The sequence below is a fragment of the Alligator sinensis genome, unplaced genomic scaffold, assembly GCF_000455745.1.
Source record: "Alligator sinensis unplaced genomic scaffold, ASM45574v1 scaffold2410_1, whole genome shotgun sequence".
Lineage (NCBI taxonomy): Eukaryota > Metazoa > Chordata > Crocodylia > Alligatoridae > Alligator > Alligator sinensis.
In genome coordinates, this window is record NW_005843863.1 from 8,223 (window position 1) to 26,911 (window position 18,689).

Here is an 18,689-nt window from a genome sequence, read left to right on the forward strand (position 1 = left end):
CCCTCTTCCGCCCGCAGGTCCCAAGTCAGCACGCCGCTTCCCGCAGGCAGCACCGTGCCCCACACACGTGTCCACGCCGCGTCCCCACGGGAGCGCACAAAATCACCATTTTCACACCAAAACCACCCTATCTCCACACGAGATGACTGAACCCCGCACACGTCCCCAGACTCCCACCCAGGACCACGAAAACGTTCCCGAATCACCGCGGAGCCAGCACACAATCTTGCACGTGAAAAGAAGTCACCCTCCCACCACACACTTGGCGTCTCACCACACCGTTTTCCACACAAGTATCACCATATTGCCACCGACACTTGCACGAGAAATTGGGGGACAAAAGCAACAATCAAGTTTCCCACAGAAATATCGTTTCCCCCCAAAAGTGCCCAACTGACCTCAAATAATCACCACAGTTGTCCTCACAAAACACTCACCACAGTCCCCCACAGCTACCAAAGCATCACACTATTTTCCAACTGAGAAGAGGTGGTTTCTGAGGGTTACTTTCTGGCTAGAGATCGTGTTTAGTGAAGCATTAGTGTTTGCATTCTTCAAGCTCTCTCCACGCCAGCACGGGAGTCTCCTCGCGCCCTCCCTGCCGCTCCCCCCGGTCCCCGCGTCCTGCGATTCAGATTGATTTCCTCTGCCCCTGTCCCTAATACAGTGCACCAGAACGCTCTCTTCTCCTTTCAGCCCTTCCATAGAACATCCTTTGCAGAAAAACCTACAGTACCATTTCCCAGGGAGGGATCACTCTGTCTCACTCACACATGCCCCCTTTCTTAGTAATGACAAGGTGGGAAATATTGAAAGGACTACAAGATGCATCTCACTTATCTGCTTGCTCACTCTACCACTGTCTTCCTTCATGGCCTTTATGCCTAGGCAGTGGACTCGGCAAGTGCATCTACACAAGATGCTAAAAGCACAGTAGATTAGTCCTACTGCACGTTAGTGCGTCACGGCAAAAGCCGTGCTAATGCACAATAGAATTAGTTTATTGTGCATTAGCGTCACGTAAAAGATGTATACTGGCACTACTGTGCAGTAGTGCTAATTATGGCTCATTAAGTTAGCACCTGTTATTACAGGTATTAAACTTAGTGTGCTAATGAACGTACAGACCTATCCATTGCCCAGTATTACACAAATAACCAGCAATGCCAGGGACTGTGGTGCTTGTGTTGCAAACACCAACGTTCAGTTGGAGTTGTATAGTATCCAAGCCGCTGAGATTTCTCAATGGATTTATCCCCCAGCTCCCCAAGCACTAGGGAAGTATTACCTGCATTGTGCAGCTGAGAAAACAAAAGCATGGAAAGAGCAAATGCCCTCCCCAAATGCTTCCTCAGCCTGACAAAGGGTATTTATACCTGAAAGCTTGCTAAGAATTTTTCCCAGTATTTGAGTTGGTCTAATAAAAGATACCAGATTCACCCAAAAAACCTTGTGCCCTCCCCACAAGTTTGTAAGAAAACTGGGAACTGCACCCACATCTGCAGAGTCCAAGGACATGACTACCTCTCTTTCAACATGCTCAGAGGGCACAGCTCCAACCACAGCATGAATAGTTTGTAAACGGTGGCATAAAGTCCAAATGGCACTCTTGCTTTGGCTAATGTGTGCTAAACTGGACAAATAGCTAAGCAAGGATTTGAAAGGTGATTGTAATCAAGCCACTAAAGAAAAGGAAACCGTTTTGAAATCTGCCCTTTCTTGCAGCCCGTGTTCAAGAACGTTCATACCTGCCGGGATTGCGTGGGTCACACGGGAAGCGTTTCTCTCTCTTAGGTTCACGTCTGCAGTGGCATGGGTCTGCTACTGAAGAGTCTTTTTCCCCGGATGGGATTGGTGCTGGCCATCTTCTTTTACTCAGCAAAGCAGGAGTTTAAAGTAGGTAAGTTATTCAAATAAGCATGTACTTTCAAACCATGGCAAGGTGTTATGCATTATTATGAGTCTCTTCTAAAATACCACAGTTGCATGAGGATTTTGAATTCCTGCCCACAGCCCTTCAAAATAAAGTGACTCTAGGAATAGCACTGTTGAGAAGCTAATGTTTTCTCTAATTTAAAAAAAAAAATGGCATAGCATATTTGAGTGCAAGTATGGAGAGACATTGTTATCATCCAAGAAGGCATAAGAGGATGATATTCAGGACTGGCAAGGACTTTCAAAGCCACGAATTTGAAATAATGCTTTATATATATATTCATATTAAACTTTCCTTCAGTCTTTTAGTTAATGCTACAACTATTACAAAAAAACAGATAGAACTTGACAAAACACTCAGCAAAACCTAACTTAACCACAAAATATAAAACGTCTCATCTGCATTCGAATCAAGATGGAGGTGAACTACACAATTCAGCTCTGGATCTAAACATCTCCAAGCCCAAAGTTGCCCCAGCTACCTAGATTTTCCACTGCACTCATCATCATGATAGGCGCCAGCATAAATGAATACAACTCCATTGGAAATCAACGGAGGGAAATCGTGATCACACACAGTGACCTAAGGGTTGGCTGTCGAGTTTGAATCCAAACCCCCACAGTGTGGGACGCTGCGATTTTGCCCTACTCGGAGCTCTTCAGAGGTAGTAGGCTCCATAAGGGAGAAGTTGTGCATTGCAATACTGTGGTAGTTATATGTGTAGTGCCCACTGCTCTCTTGGTCACGTCTTCTCTTGGAAACAAAGCAGGCAGGATAGGTTGGCCAGTTTGGGCCAGGAAGAGTTAGTTTCAATGCTTCTTGGGCACAGGTGTTCCTGGATGGGGAAGGGGAGGGACATAATTGTGATATGCATCATTCTCTGTCCACGGCTCTTCAGAGATGCTAAAAGGAAAGCGAGTGATTGTCACTGGAGCAAGCAGTGGAATTGGAGAGCAAATGGCCTACCGCCTGGCACGCACGGGATCTCATATTTTGATCACGGCACGGACAGAAGGCAAGCTACGGAAAGTGAGTGGAAGCTGAGCACTTGCAGCATGCTCAGACACCACTGGGATGGGCATATTACATTAAACATGGGCCACAGATAGGATTACACATTTGGGATATCAGATCAAACGTATACAGGTGCTCAGACCCATACACGCATGCACAATGTACGGAGACAGAATAATGTCCCTTAGTTGAGGCTACACCATAGTTTCCCACCACCACCTTTGCCACCTAGGGTAGCACCCTTACCACCAGACTACTGGGGAAGACTGAAAGATGTTCCGGCCCTGGGCCCCTTGACACGCAACGCCCAGGCCCCTCCATTGAAAGAGGAAGGCGACTTCCCACCAAAGAGGGAAAGGTGAGGACTTGGACCCAGGCAGAGAAACGGGGCTCAGAGCCACAAGGGAATCGGGACCCCCAGCCCGTGCTGCGCAGCACCCTTCCCTGGCCCCCCGGTTCTCGGGGAGACCTGGGGCAGGGAGCAGCAGCGGCCTCGGGCTGCCCTCGGGGAGCTGGACAGCCGTGTCCTGCAGATCATGGATATGTGGGGACCCAGGGAAGGCCGCCTGCATAAATACTCTCCCCAGGGCCTGGCTCAGACCAAGGTCCAGTGGCAGAACTACCTTTGGGCCCCAAAAGGCAAAGAGCCACGAGCCAGACGGCCACCGGGCAAAACCCAGACCAGACCAGCACCCCAGGGCTGCTGTCCTCATACAGGGGTGGCCCAGCGCTGGGGCCACCGACAGCTTGGGCCTCCTTTCGGCAGACAAGGGCCTATGTCAGCACCTCAGCAAGGTGACACTGTGCTGTGACCCTGCCCTAGCCACTGGCCAGCATAGTAAGAGTGGACTAGTGATGTTGGGTGCCTAAGCGCGGGCTCTGGAAGAGCCCCGATTTGCAGAAAACGTGGACAACCCTGCACCCGTGAGACGACTGTCACAGCTCTTCAGGGTGCTTAATGGCAGGCACTCAAACCCACAGGCCCGCGGGGAAAGCTCTGCCCCTGCCCCCGGTGCAAAGATAAAGATGAAGACATGAATTTCCCGGTGAGAGCACAAGCGACAGGCAGGGGAGTGCAGGGAGGAGAGCGGCGTGTGACCCACGGCTCCTCGGGGCTGCAGTGGGGGGGGACACAGCAAGAGCACCCGTCCCTGCCGGGGCTGCAGCTTGCACTGGGGCCGTGCCCCTCGGAGCTGCGTTTGCGGGCACGAGGAGAAGCATCTGCTTTTAGGTTTGGGCTCAAGATGGCTCAACAGCTAACCTGATGTGAACCAGTCAAAGGCAACAGTAGATGTGTATCTAACATGCTACATTAATCAGAAGCCTCTACTTAATCAAATGCATTCTTGCTTCATTGGTTAAAAAACATTCATTCCCTCCTTCCAGCCAAATGCCCTGGAAACCCAGCCAAATGCCCTGGAAATGCCCTGGAAATTGTTTTCCCCAATATTTAAAATAAGTAATACGTTTCAAAATATAATTTATTTTTCAAAATAAGAATATATTAAAACCAATTATATAATAGCACTGAGAATATTAGTTTGGCTCCCCCGAACTCAGCAGCCCCTCAGGGATGACATGGGTAGAGCTGGCTGAAAGCCTGCGGACATTACATTAAGCAGGCAAGGGGGGCAGGACCACAGCTGGACTTACAGGACTCACAAAAACCTGGAGGCAACCGGGGATCCACACAGTCGTTCTCCTTCTTGCAATGGTGACAATGCAGCTTCCCACTGTCAGGACCTAGCCCTCAGAGAAAGAGCACGGCACCCATGCTGCCATTAGAGGCAGCAAGACTTGTGCTAAAGGCACTCAGAGAAGAAGGTCTGAAACAAGCACTTTATTTTTATTGGGACCAGTTTTTCTTGTGAGACAAGGAACAGCTGAACTCCACTAAATTATACAAAGCATCACAACTTCACTGCACCTTATATTTTATTACTTCAAAAAAACGTGCGTCAACTATTGTAAACCGAAGACTAGGAACCATGTGTTGCACATTCGTTTACCACTGGTCCTTCAGAAGGGGAAATATCTGCATTGCACAAGAAAAAAAACACAGATCGGATCGGCAGACTGAATGAAAAAGTTCATCCTTCAGCCAGCTCGCAACAGGAAAGGCCCGCGGCCAAATCTTCTCAGCGCAGAAAAGTACCAGTCACGAGGTGAAGTTTCTTAGACCGTTTATTATTTGACTGTGCGCATCTTAGGCCCGCTTGCTCCTACCGGTTTGACGCTGAGCACGCCAACTCCCTTTAGGATCCTTTGGACACAGGATGAGTCCTTCATCCTCATGGGTCATGGAGCTGGAGATTAAATGCTTTCAAACACCAACGGAGCCTTCACGTCCAGATGCAAACAAACTGCACCACAAACAGCCTGAAATTGGCCCCGCAACCTACAGCCTAAGCAAGCTACAGCCGAGCCACAAACAGAACTGAGCACAAACCTGCATTTCTACGCTAACACCAAGAACCGCTCAACAACCCAACCAAGCAAAACCTGCACACTGCCTTCAACCGCATCTGTTCTGATCCACTGCTTAACTAGCCAAGCCAGATAATCTGCAAAACCCATAAAGCAGAATCAAAAGCAGAACCATGGGATAAGCATTGTTGTGGTGCAGCCCCTTGCAGCCAGAGTACCTACACCAGCAACTTATTTTCCTATGAAGCCGCACATGGGAATCCCTCTCTAAAATGCTCCACAACTTGAAGCGTGCGGCTGCTTGCTCCTAATGGGTGTTTGGAAGTGTAGACATGCACACAAGTCTACATCTGTATTTACCTTAGCATATGTTAAACATCTTGCTCCCTCCCTCATGTGCACCGCAACCCACACTTCTTGCTCCAGATCTTTCTTTTCCTGCTTCCGTTCCTTCTTCTCCAGCTGCCCTTCAGGGACCTGAAAGAGTACACAAAACAGAACTGGAGTTGACTGGCAATGAATCCCACACCCCAGGAAATACAGAGTAAAAAGTATCTCAGAAGAACCACTGAACCTATATGCTGCAATGGTGATACCTCCCACAGCCACATTTAATTAATACTTTACTCATAAGAACATACTAAATAATGTCAAGGATATTACTTAGAAACAATGTAGACATATGATCTGTTGGTATGTTCACTAGATATATTTTTCATTTATATTAAATGGGGAGGCTGTTTCATTTTGTGAGTGCTTTTTAAGATACTGCTGTGTCCAAACTCCCTTACCATACCATCCTGCTGGGCAGGCAGGGGTTTCTTTCTTCCTCAGTTGGTTGTCTGCCGTCTTGTCTGCTTCTTCTTCTGGGGGCTTAGAAAACAGACAGACACTGAATTTAAGTCAGCATGTCAGAGGACCAGACTACAGGCCCAAGCGTCTCTCCTCCTCTTACCCTTACCCGAATCTGCTGCCAATCTCTCCTCTGTCCATGGAGATGGGGTAAGCCAGACGTCCGCAGGGTCAGAGGCAGACACCCCGGCCATCCAGAAATAGAGTGGGATGGGCCAGGACTTTGGACAAAACTGCTAGGGCAGCACCATGAACAGTAACCACAAACACCGAAAACCCTGCTTACAGGACAGTGCTCCCTGCACACAGCTGCTTGGTGGGGCATGAAGCCCAGAGAAAACCTGCAAAGCCCTGAATGCCAGCTGACAAGTGCCTCAGGCGGTCTCTCAATTAGGAGTCAAAGCTTCCCCATGTCTGGAGCACAAAAGGTCCAAGATTTACCCTCCTGTCATGGGAGCCTCAGCGCCCAAAGGACTAAACGAGGCCTCCTGCCCCAAGCCAAGGTTGGGGGTGAGCAACCCCTGCTTACAGGGGGAAAGGTGGGGGCCAGGGAAGCTTCTGAAGAGCAGTGAGGGCAGCAGAAAAGAGGAGTCTGGACACCTGAGCCCAAGTTACAGGAAGGTCACGACCCTCAAGGAACCAGCGTCCCCCGTGCAGCACAAACACGGGGAAAGACAGACACGCGCCCTGCTTACAGGAGTGCCTCACCCCGCCAGCCACCTACGGCAGCGCTCTCACACACTTACTGTGAGGCAGCTACAACGTACAAGGCGCCGCGCAGCTCAGTCTCACCTCTGGGCAGGAAGAAGCAGGCACCCTTTTAACAAGCAGCAGCCCCGGGCACTCGTTATGCGATCGTGGCCAGCAAATGAAGAAACATCGAATCAAAGGGGAGGCAAAAAAGAGGGCAGCTTCCTGCTTACAGGGCAGTCCTCCTTTCACCTGACAGCTCTGCAAGAGCTATGGCCTCCAGAGCCGGGACCTGCTTCCTGCTTAAAGGGAGGTCCCAGTGCACCAAGGGTCCCTCAGCCACATTTTGGCTCTTACGCTTGCAGGGAGGTCCCAGTGCTCCAAGGGTCCCTCAGCCACATTTTGGCTCTTACGTGACCAAGACTTAAGGGCAGGGCAGTCACTGTGTCCAGAGTCCCTCTCCTTCGCTCCCCGTTTCCCCGGCTGGCTTTCCTCCTGCCTTATGCTTCCCATTTCTCTGGGCAGCTTTCCTCCTGCCTCGCCCTTTCACTGTTGGGGCTTCCGAGGAGTGTAAGAAGAAAGACCGAGACCGGTTGCAAGGCAGTGCAGCCTGAGCACACGCCGAGCAGCTGCAACTTCTCCCTTTTCAGCCCTGACGTGAAGGGGTACCAACGCGTTCAGGCTCCTCTAGAAGCCTGCAGCCCACCCTGTAATCCCTAGATAACACCTCTGCCAAACTCCGGCTCCTTTAGAAGCCTGCAGCCCTCCCTGTAATCCCTAGATAACACCTCTGCCAAAACCCCATCAAGTAGCCTAAGAATTAGAGAAAGCAGAGTGGGAGACATGTGCCTTGCTCGTAAGCTGGGGGGCCCACACGTTCCTGGCACTCCAAGCCTTCCACGACTCACATACGCCTAGCCTTTACCCAAACTCTCTTACCTTCACCTCTGGGTTGCCTGGCATAGTTTTCTGCCCTGGTTATCAGATAACTACTATTTGTCTGTCGTTTTCTCTGCTTCTCCTTCTGAGGGCAGAAAGAACATGACAGAAATGGGATGTGAGTCAGTGTGATGGAAGCTGTGTCTGCAGGCCCCAACTTCTCTCCCTCTTTTACCCTTACCTGGACCTGCGGCCACTCTGTCCTCTGTCCACGGAAAGGGGGGAGGGCAGACGTCTGCGGGCTTGGCTGCCGACTGTAGCAGGCAAACCGAGTCATACTCAGGCTCTTAGCCTAACTTTAGGCCTTCCCAGAGCTAAGCAATTAAATTGTACAAAGTGCCTTCCTTATAAGGTACTGGGAAAAATGAATGCTGTGATTGGTGTGGTGGGCTAACCAGGTATAGTATCATAGTAGCTAGGGTCAGAAGGCCTGAACAGATCATCTAGCCTGACCCCCCTCCACAGGCAGGAATGAACGCTGGGTTCTCAAGACCCAAGAGAGGTGATTGTCCAACCTCCTCTTGAATATGCCCAAGGTAGGGGCGAGGACCAACACCTTCCAGAAAAAAATGGATGCTTATCTTGCTGGGATCCTATGACCCCAGCTGACTTCCTGCCATTCGGGTGGGGGGCTGGACTAGAGTGTCGTCCGAGGTCCCTTCCAGTCCTCATGTCTATGAAATCTATGAAACCTTATCTAAAAAGATGAGTTGAAAAACTTGAGGACTGGACAGTTTGAGATGAGAAAGTTACAAAAGTAGTGGACAAACAAAAAGGAAGTGTGTGTTTGTGTTGCCACCCTGTGGAGACGTTACTCCAAGCAAGAATCCCAAGGCTGCTCCTAAGGAATCTAGAAAGTAACATCCCACACATCCAGCAGAGGATCTGAGGCCGGTACCACTGAAGGTCGCTGCAGTAATATCTAAGGAACCGCTTGTCAGATCCTATTACAAGGAAAAATACTTGTAATGAATCTAGGGATTACTACACAAAGTTCACTTGATACCAAATCAGATAAGGGGCCGTGTCAATCCTTGGGGGCCTCTGGTAAAAGGAATCCTTGCGGCAACACTGACATCCGGGCCAGCCAGAAGCAGAGCGCGATGAGCCAGGACTCTGGACATAACTGCTAGGGTGGCACCATGAACGGTGACCACAAACACTGAAAACCCTGCTTACAGGGCACTGCTCCCTCCACACAGCTGGCTGCTGGGGCATGAAGCCAAGAGAAAACCTGCAAAGACCTGAATGCCAGCTGACAGGTGTCTCAGGTGATCAGGGGTCAAAGCTGCCCTATGTCTGGAGAGACAACTTCAGCCTTGCATCACAAAAGCCACAGAGCCCTAGGGGCTACAAGAAGCCTCCTCACCCAGGGTCAGAAGGGGTGGGGGTGGAGCCCTGCTGAGAGGGTGCAGTATGAAGCCTTCTCAGTAGTGCCAGGAGCAGCAGAACAGAGGAGCAGCTCAGGTGATCAGGGGTCAAAGCTGCCCTATGTCTGGAGAGACAACTTCAGCCTTGCATCACAAAAGCCACAGAGCCCTAGGGGCTACAAGAAGCCTCCTCACCCAGGGTCAGAAGGGGTGGGGGTGGAGCCCTGCTGAGAGGGTGCAGTATGAAGCCTTCTCAGTAGTGCCAGGAGCAGCAGAACAGAGGAGCAGAGACCTGGACCCGAGTTCCAGGAAGGTCACTAAGCCTCAGGGTCCCTGAGCACTCAATGTCCTCCAGAAGCCTGCAGCCTTCCCTGTAGTCTGTGGGTATCCTCTCTCGGCAACCTCAGCAAGTGGAATAAGGGGACCTGGACCCTGCTTACAGGCTGCAGGCCGGGGGCAGGGGCACAGAAGTACGGCTGGGCAAGTGCCAGGGCACTCGTCTCCAGAGACTCGGGTAGGGAATACACTGCCTGCCCCCAAGAAGGATGGCAGTAACCCTTCACATGAGCTACCATGTGGCCAAGAGGACATACTAGCCACGCTAAAAGAGGGGGCAAACATCCATGCCCTGAGATACAGGGAGGTTGTGTGCCCAAAAGTATTAGAGGGGGGCCGTAATGCTCCCTGAGGCCAAAAGGCCTGGGAATCTATACGGGTGCTTATCCGCGCCGCCCGTGCGCGCACCCCGCTGAGCTGGCCGCTGAGGATCGGAGTTGGACCAATCGGCGCGCAGAAACCCGCACACACCCACCAGGCACGTCAGCCAATGAGAATGGGGACAAGGCGAGGAGCTCCTGGTCTGCCTCCCCGGCACAGGCCAATCAGAGCGAAGAAGGGCGGAGGGGCCGTGACTCCGCCCAAGAGGCAATTCCACCCAATCGCTGGCAGGAAAAGGCTACCGGGATTCTGCCCCCTTCATCCGCCCCCTGACTCCACCAACTTGAAAGAAGATAAGATGCTCAGCAGCCAGCCGGAGCTGCGCTAGGAACTTGCTTTGTTGGAGTCCCTGAGGCACTTTGGAAAATCCTACCAGAAATGCTCTTTTCACTGACCAGAAAATAACTGTATTTACCTCTGTGCTCATGCCATTAGTCGCTTCCTAATTAGGCCCTAATACATATTACTAGCTATGTTATTTTCACTTTTTCTATGTCCATGTTATTTCTTGTGAGAGAATCCAGGAAGTCCGGGGCCCAGTCTCTTAATAAGAGGGGAATTCTCACAGAGATGTAGGGATAATGCAATTCCCGTTGACGCAGCGCTCCACTCTTGATAATCTCCAGAGCACACTCTTCTTTTGGTGCAGGTTTGTTACGTATCACATGGGACACTGTTTTCATAGCTGTGTCTGGAGTGGGGGATAGAAGCAAGAAAAATGTTATCAGACATGTGCATTGCCTGTGGAATCTAATGCTCTATGATTTCAGAGGCGTTTGAAATTGCATCTTATTGTGGAAAATAATGCCTTACTAGAGGTGCTGAAGAAGGAGGAGAGGGAGGAAGAAACTTGAAGTTTATATTAAAAAGGGAGGGATGCTTTTTTGAGTAGGCAGTTGTACTATTTAGTTACTTGGACCAAAGTATCGAGTAAATTAAACAAACAAAAACTCCACAGGTAAATTATTAAAGGTATTCAGGGACCCGATTTCCCTTTTTTGGAAGTAGGAGCCATATTTTAAAGGCATTTAGACACCCTTTTCCCATTTTCAAAAGTGTTTTAAAGCACTGCAGTAGCCCAAGTTTCAGTCTTCCTAAGTATTTAAGTCCATTTAAAAAATAAGACTTTTAAGAAAATGTTTGTTAATGTAAGTTCAATCTGTACTGGCTGTTGTAAAACACAGTAATTGAGCATGAAGTCATGAAAGAGACCACAGCGAGCTAATTTTGTCTTGTGATTGTTATATCAGCAATTTAATTTTGAGAGAGAGTAAACATTTGCAAGGAATGCAGCAGGTATATTGAGTGAAATCCTAGTAGTTCTTTCATCTCAAAGCTCAAGCTACAAATCTTCAGGAGGGGTTAAACTTTGTAAAAATGTCCAGAGAGCAGTGACTGTTTTTCAAGGAAGGAGGCTGTTTTAGTTCAAGAAAAGAAAGAGAAAAGCAGTGTTTCATTAAAAACAAAACAAAAGAAAAGCAAAACTATTCATTGATTGAAAATATTGACAAATTTGAGCATTAATTGTTTTCTACTTTTTGCATTGAAGTGATTTTTTATGGCCAACCGTAGAGAGGGAGTGTGCGAGTACATGCATGCAGAGATGCTACCCAGCAAGGTCTACATAATAGTGCCTGCCTTACCAGTATTGATGTAGCCCAGGACACAGAGCGTGATGGAAACATTGGCATTCTCAACAACCAGCATCTGCCTCAAGGAGCTGAAAAACCCATCCAAGGCAAACTTAGTTGTAGAGTAGGGAACGGTAAACGGGGTCCCAACTTTCCCTAGAGAGACATGCAATGGTTAGCTTGATGTGACTGAAACCTTCAGTTCACAGAAGAAGAGTCATGCCATTTTCACTTTGACTTTCTTTTCAGTAGATGTAAAATGTTGACTTGCACCAACTAATCCTAGAACCTCAGCAGGCTGAAGGATAACACTAAAATCACTATAAAATTTTTATTTCAAAAACTCCTCCAAAATATTCCCAATGAAAATTTCCTGTAACGTGTAGCCTAAACACAACACAGGACAGTAGGTGGAGATCAAAAGGTTTTTTTCAGCATAAATTCTGTATGATTGGCAGAACTCACTTGGGGCTAGTGTGAACCTTGAATCAAATCTGTCTAGCTGTTCCACATGCAAACTCACTAGTATGCACCTGTGCGCTGTGTATGGCGAACAAGTAACATCCTGTCTCCTTATGGCAGGCATTGCTGTGTGGATAGTTTGTGAGGAGTCATATTTTACTTCATTTTATTTTTGCTTTGCTTTGTGTTTTCACTGTGGGAAATTTTATTTCATTTTATTTTTGCTTTGCTTTGCGTTTTCACTGTGGGAAGGAAATGATTGGTGTTTGGTTTTAGTTAGGCAGACTTTTGTGACAGGGAAGCTTCAAGTCAGCAGGAGTTGTAGGAGCATCGGAGAAATTCACCATCTGCCTTGGGCCATGATAGAGGTAGAAGTTTTCTGGAAAATAGTAATTTGTGTTTGACTGAGATCCTGGGGAGAAGAGGTGGCTTTGCATGCTGCCTGTCCCTGACCATGTCACTTCAGGGTGAGGGTTTGCTGGGGAGGGGGAATGATGGATGCCCCAATAGTACATCGCTTCTCCACTGGGAAGCTGTCCTGAAAGTGTATGGTGGGGTATTGGTGCCAGCAGAAGGGGAATCAGTATATAAATCGGGAAAGCTTGTATTTGGCATTCACTAACCAACATAGTGAATCCAGAGCTGCAGTCACATTACCTAGTTTCTCAGGAGACCCTTTATCTTCCCTTTTGCAGAGTGTTTTCAAACAGAGCTTCTTTAGACAGTAGCAGGGTCTAAGTCAAAGGAAAGATTTGGACACTGACTAGCATTAAGGGTCTCTAGCCTGGGTCCTGCTTACCTGCCAAGGAAGAAACTGCAACGATGCTGCCCCTACTCTCCTTCAGCATCGGCAAGGCAGAGACGGTCATGGTCACATAGCTGAGAACATTAATCTCCAGGAGCTTTCGCAGGTGCTCAGTGTCTCCCTTGAAGTAGCCAAAGTATGTGCTGCCAATGTGATTGAGGATCAGCATGTCTAGGCCTCCTAAAAGACAAGATTGGGGGCTCTGTAGTGCTACCTGTTATAGAGTGAAGGCATTCTGGATTGCCCATATGGCATTTTTTTTGTCCAGGCCACCCAGTCTTGTCTATACAAACCACTGATGAGATGTATCTTAAAAAGCACTCACAAAATGAAACAGCCTCCCCATTTAATATAAATGAAAAATATATCTAGTGAACATACCAACAGATCATATGTCTACATTGTTTCTAAGTAATATCCTTGACATTATTTAGTATGTTCTTATGAGTAAAGTATTAATTAAATGTGGCTGTGGGAGGTATCACCATTGCAGCATATAGGTTCAGTGGTTCTTCTCCTGGGAAACTCATGACCTGGTCTTTGGTTAGTAAAACTGAGATGGAGATTCATTGCTAGCACGTGACACTGCCTTACAGAGCTGCTATATTCCAGGCAGCCAATTCTTAACATACCCCACAATTTCTCCGCCTCCTTCACCACCACCTGTGCAAATGCCATGTTCTCCATGCTGCCACTCACATAGTGTATGGACGCTGCACCCAGCTCTCGACACTGCGTGGAAACCTAACACAAACAAATGGAGCATTTTAGAGAGGGATTCCCATGTGCGGCTTCATAGGAAAATAAGTTGCTGGTGTAGGTACTCTGGCTGCAAGGGGCTGCACCACAACAATGCTTATCCCATGGTTCTGCTTTTGATTCTGCTTTATGGGTTTTGCAGATTATCTGGCTTGGCTAGTTAAGCAGTGGATCAGAACAGATGCGTTTGAAGGCAGTGTGCAGGTTTTGCTTGGTTGGGTTGTTGAGCGGTTCTTGGTGTTAGCGTAGAAATGCAGGTTTGTGCTCAGTTCTGTTTGTGGCTCGGCTGTAGCTTGCTTAGGCTGTAGGTTGCGGGGCCAATTTCAGGCTGTTTGTGGTGCAGTTTGTTTGCATCTGGACGTGAAGGCTCCGTTGGTGTTTGAAAGCATTTAATCTCCAGCTCCATGACCCATGAGGATGAAGGACTCATCCTGTGTCCAAAGGATCCTAAAGGGAGTTGGCGTGCTCAGCGTCAAACCGGTAGGAGCAAGCGGGCCTAAGATGCGCACAGTCAAATAATAAACGGTCTAAGAAACTTCACCTCGTGACTGGTACTTTTCTGCGCTGAGAAGATTTGGCCGCGGGCCTTTCCTGTTGCGAGCTGGCTGAAGGATGAACTTTTTCATTCAGTCTGCCGATCCGATCTGTGTTTTTTTTCTTGTGCAATGCAGATATTTCCCCTTCTGAAGGACCAGTGGTAAACGAGTGTGCAACACATGGTTCCTAGTCTTCGGTTTACAATAGTTGACGCACTTTTTTTGAAGTAATAAAATATAAGGTGCAGTGAAGTTGTGATGCTTTGTATAATTTAGTGGAGTTCAGCTGTTCCTTGTCTCACAAGAAAAACTGGTCCCAATAAAAATAAAGTGCTTGTTTCAGACCTTCTTCTCTGAGTGCCTTTAGCACAAGTCTTGCTGCCTCTAATGGCAGCATGGGTGCCGTGCTCTTTCTCTGAGGGCTAGGTCCTGACAGTGGGAAGCTGCATTGTCACCATTGCAAGAAGGAGAACGACTGTGTGGATCCCCGGTTGCCTCCAGGTTTTTGTGAGTCCTGTAAGTCCAGCTGTGGTCCTGCCCCCCTTGCCTGCTTAATGTAATGTCCGCAGGCTTTCAGCCAGCTCTACCCATGTCATCCCTGAGGGGCTGCTGAGTTCGGGGGAGCCAAACTAATATTCTCAGTGCTATTATATAATTGGTTTTAATATATTCTTATTTTGAAAAATAAATTATATTTTGAAACGTATTACTTATTTTAAATATTGGGGAAAACAATTTCCAGGGCATTTCCAGGGCATTTGGCTGGGTTTCCAGGGCATTTGGCTGGAAGGAGGGAATGAATATTTTTTAACCATTGAAGCAAGAATGCATTTGATTAAGTAGAGGCTTCTGATTAATGTAGCATGTTAGATACACATCTACTGTTGCCTTTGACTGGTTCACATCAGGTTAGCTGTTGAGCCATCTTGAGCCCAAACCTAAAAGCAGATGCTTCTCCTCGTGCCCGCAAACGCAGCTCCGAGGGGCACGGCCCCAGTGCAAGCTGCAGCCCCGGCAGGGACGGGTGCTCTTGCTGTGTCCCCGTTCACTGCAGCCCCGAGGAGCCGTGGGTCACACGCCGCTCTCCTCCCTGCACTCCCCTGCCTGTCGCTTGTGCTCTCACCGGGAAATTCATGTCTTCATCTTTATCTTTGCACCGCGGGCCGGGGCAGAGCTTTCCCCGCGGGCCTGTGGGTTTGAGTGCCTGCCATTAAGCACCCTGAAGAGCTGTGACAGTCGTCTCACGGGTGCAGGGTTGTCCACGTTTTCTGCAAATCGGGGCTCTTCCAGAGCCCGCGCTTAGGCACCCAACATCACTAGTCCACTCTTACTATGCTGGCCAGTGGCTAGGGCAGGGTCACAGCACAGTGTCACCTTGCTGAGGTGCTGACATAGGCCCTTGTCTGCCGAAAGGAGGCCCAAGCTGTCGGTGGCCCCAGCGCTGGGCCACCCCTGTATGAGGACAGCAGCCCTGGGGTGCTGGTCTGGTCTGGGTTTTGCCCGGTGGCCGTCTGGCTCGTGGCTCTTTGCCTTTTGGGGCCCAAAGGTAGTTCTGCCACTGGACCTTGGTCTGAGCCAGGCCCTGGGGAGAGTATTTATGCAGGCGGCCTTCCCTGGGTCCCCACATATCCATGATCTGCAGGACACGGCTGTCCAGCTCCCCGAGGGCAGCCCGAGGCCGCTGCTGCTCCCTGCCCCAGGTCTCCCCGAGAACCGGGGGGCCAGGGAAGGGTGCTGCGCAGCACGGGCTGGGGGTCCCGATTCCCTTGTGGCTCTGAGCCCCGTTTCTCTGCCTGGGTCCAAGTCCTCACCTTTCCCTCTTTGGTGGGAAGTCGCCTTCCTCTTTCAATGGAGGGGCCTGGGCGTTGCGTGTCAAGGGGCCCAGGGCCGGAACATCTTTCAGTCTTCCCCAGTAGTCTGGTGGTAAGGGTGCTACCCTAGGTGGCAAAGGTGGTGGTGGGAAACTATGGTGTAGCCTCAACTAAGGGACATTATTCTGTCTCCGTACATTGTGCATGCGTGTATGGGTCTGAGCACCTGTATACGTTTGATCTGCTATCCCAAATGTGTAATCCTATCTGCGGCCCATGTTTAATGTAATATGCCCATCCCAGTGGTGTCTGAGCATGCTGCAAGTGCTCAGCTTCCACTCACTTTCCGTAGCTTGCCTTCTGTCCGTGCCGTGATCAAAATATGAGATCCCGTGCGTGCCAGGCGGTAGGCCATTTGCTCTCCAATTCCACTGCTTGCTCCAGTGACAATCACTCGCTTTCCTTTTAGCATCTCTGAAGAGCCGTGGACAGAGAATGATGCATATCACAATTATGTCCCTCCCCTTCCCCATCCAGGAACACCTGTGCCCAAGAAGCATTGAAACTAACTCTTCCTGGCCCAAACTGGCCAACCTACCCTGCCCGCTTTGTTTCCAAGAGAAGACGTGACCAAGGGAGCAGTGGGCACTACACATATAACTACCACAGTATTGCAATGCACAACTTCTCCCTTATGGAGCCTACTACCTCTGAAGAGCTCCGAGTAGGGCAAAATCGCAGCGTCCCACACTGTGGGGGTTTGGATTCAAACTCGACAGCCAACCCTTAGGTCACTGTGTGTGATCACGATTTCCCTCCGTTGATTTCCAATGGAGTTGTATTCATTTATGCTGGCGCCTATCATGATGATGAGTGCAGTGGAAAATCTAGGTAGCTGGGGCAACTTTGGGCTTGGAGATGTTTAGATCCAGAGCTGAATTGTGTAGTTCACCTCCATCTTGATTCGAATGCAGATGAGACGTTTTATATTTTGTGGTTAAGTTAGGTTTTGCTGAGTGTTTTGTCAAGTTCTATCTGTTTTTTTGTAATAGTTGTAGCATTAACTAAAAGACTGAAGGAAAGTTTAATATGAATATATATATAAAGCATTATTTCAAATTCGTGGCTTTGAAAGTCCTTGCCAGTCCTGAATATCATCCTCTTATGCCTTCTTGGATGATAACAATGTCTCTCCATACTTGCACTCAAATATGCTATGCCATTTTTTTTTTTAAATTAGAGAAAACATTAGCTTCTCAACAGTGCTATTCCTAGAGTCACTTTATTTTGAAGGGCTGTGGGCAGGAATTCAAAATCCTCATGCAACTGTGGTATTTTAGAAGAGACTCATAATAATGCATAACACCTTGCCATGGTTTGAAAGTACATGCTTATTTGAATAACTTACCTACTTTAAACTCCTGCTTTGCTGAGTAAAAGAAGATGGCCAGCACCAATCCCATCAGGGGAAAAAGACTCTTCAGTAGCAGACCCATGCCACTGCAGACGTGAACGTAAGAGAGAGAAACGCTTCCCGTGTGACCCACGCAATCCCGGCAGGTATAAATGTTCTTGACCACGGGCTGCAAGAAAGGGCAGATTTCAAAACGGTTTCCTTTTCTTTAGTGGCTTGATTACAATCACCTTTCAAATCCTTGCTTAGCTATTTGTCCAGTTTAGCACACATTAGCCAAAGCAAGAGTGCCATTTGGACTTTATGCCACCGTTTACAAACTATTCATGCTGTGGTTGGAGCTGTGCCCTCTGAGCATGTTGAAAGAGAGGTAGTCATGTCCTTGGACTCTGCAGATGTGGGTGCAGTTCCCAGTTTTCTTACAAACTTTTGTGGGGAGGGCAGACAAGGTTTTTTGGGTGAATCTGGTATCTTTTATTAGACCAACTCAAATACTGGGAAAAATTCTTAGCAAGCTTTCAGGTATAAATACCCTTTGTCAGGCTGAGGAAGCATTTGCTCTTTCCATGCTTTTGTTTTCTCAGCTGCACAATGCAGGTAATACTTCCCTAGTGCTTGGGGGAGCTGGGGGATAAATCCATTGAGAAATCTCAGCGGCTTGGATACTATACAACTCCAACTGAACGTTGGTGTTTGCAACACAAGCACCACAGTCCCTGGCATTGCTGGTTATTTGTGTAATACTGGGCAATGGATAGGTCTGTACGTTCATTAGCACACTAAGTTTAATACCTGTAATAACAGGTGCTAACTTAATGAGCCATAATTAGCACTACTGCACAGTAGTGCCAGTATACATCTTTTACGTGATGCTAATGCACAATAAACTAATTCTATTGTGCATTAGCACGGCTTTTGCCGTGACGCACTAACGTGCAGTAGGACTAATCTACTGTGCTTTTAGCATCTTGTGTAGATGCACTTGCCGAGTCCACTGCCTAGGCATAAAGGCCATGAAGGAAGACAGTGGTAGAGTGAGCAAGCAGATAAGTGAGATGCATCTTGTAGTCCTTTCAATATTTCCCACCTTGTCATTACTAAGAAAGGGGGCATGTGTGAGTGAGACAGAGTGATCCCTCCCTGGGAAATGGTACTGTAGGTTTTTCTGCAAAGGATTTTCTATGGAAGGGCTGAAAGGAGAAGAGAGCGTTCTGGTGCACTGTATTAGGGACAGGGGCAGAGGAAATCAATCTGAATCGCAGGACGCGGGGAGCGGCAGGGAGGGCGCGAGGAGACTCCCGTGCTGGCGTGGAGAGAGCTTGAAGA

The 18,689-nt window shown here is 48.6% G+C and overlaps 1 protein-coding gene across 1 annotated transcript; it reads right to left on the reverse strand.

Annotated features, from left to right (window-relative positions):
• Positions 1-10,246: 10,246 nt before the first annotated feature.
• Positions 10,247-17,691, reverse strand: LOC102378118 (corticosteroid 11-beta-dehydrogenase isozyme 1-like). Its single transcript, XM_006039216.3, has 6 exons — positions 17,358-17,691; positions 16,293-16,423; positions 13,476-13,587; positions 12,838-13,023; positions 11,589-11,732; positions 10,247-10,636 (listed from the first exon to the last, which is right to left on the reverse strand). The coding sequence occupies exons 1-6, from the start codon at positions 17,443-17,445 to the stop codon at positions 10,416-10,418; spliced, it is 882 nt and encodes a 293-aa protein (XP_006039278.1). The 5' UTR covers positions 17,446-17,691; the 3' UTR covers positions 10,247-10,415.
• Positions 17,692-18,689: the final 998 nt, after the last annotated feature.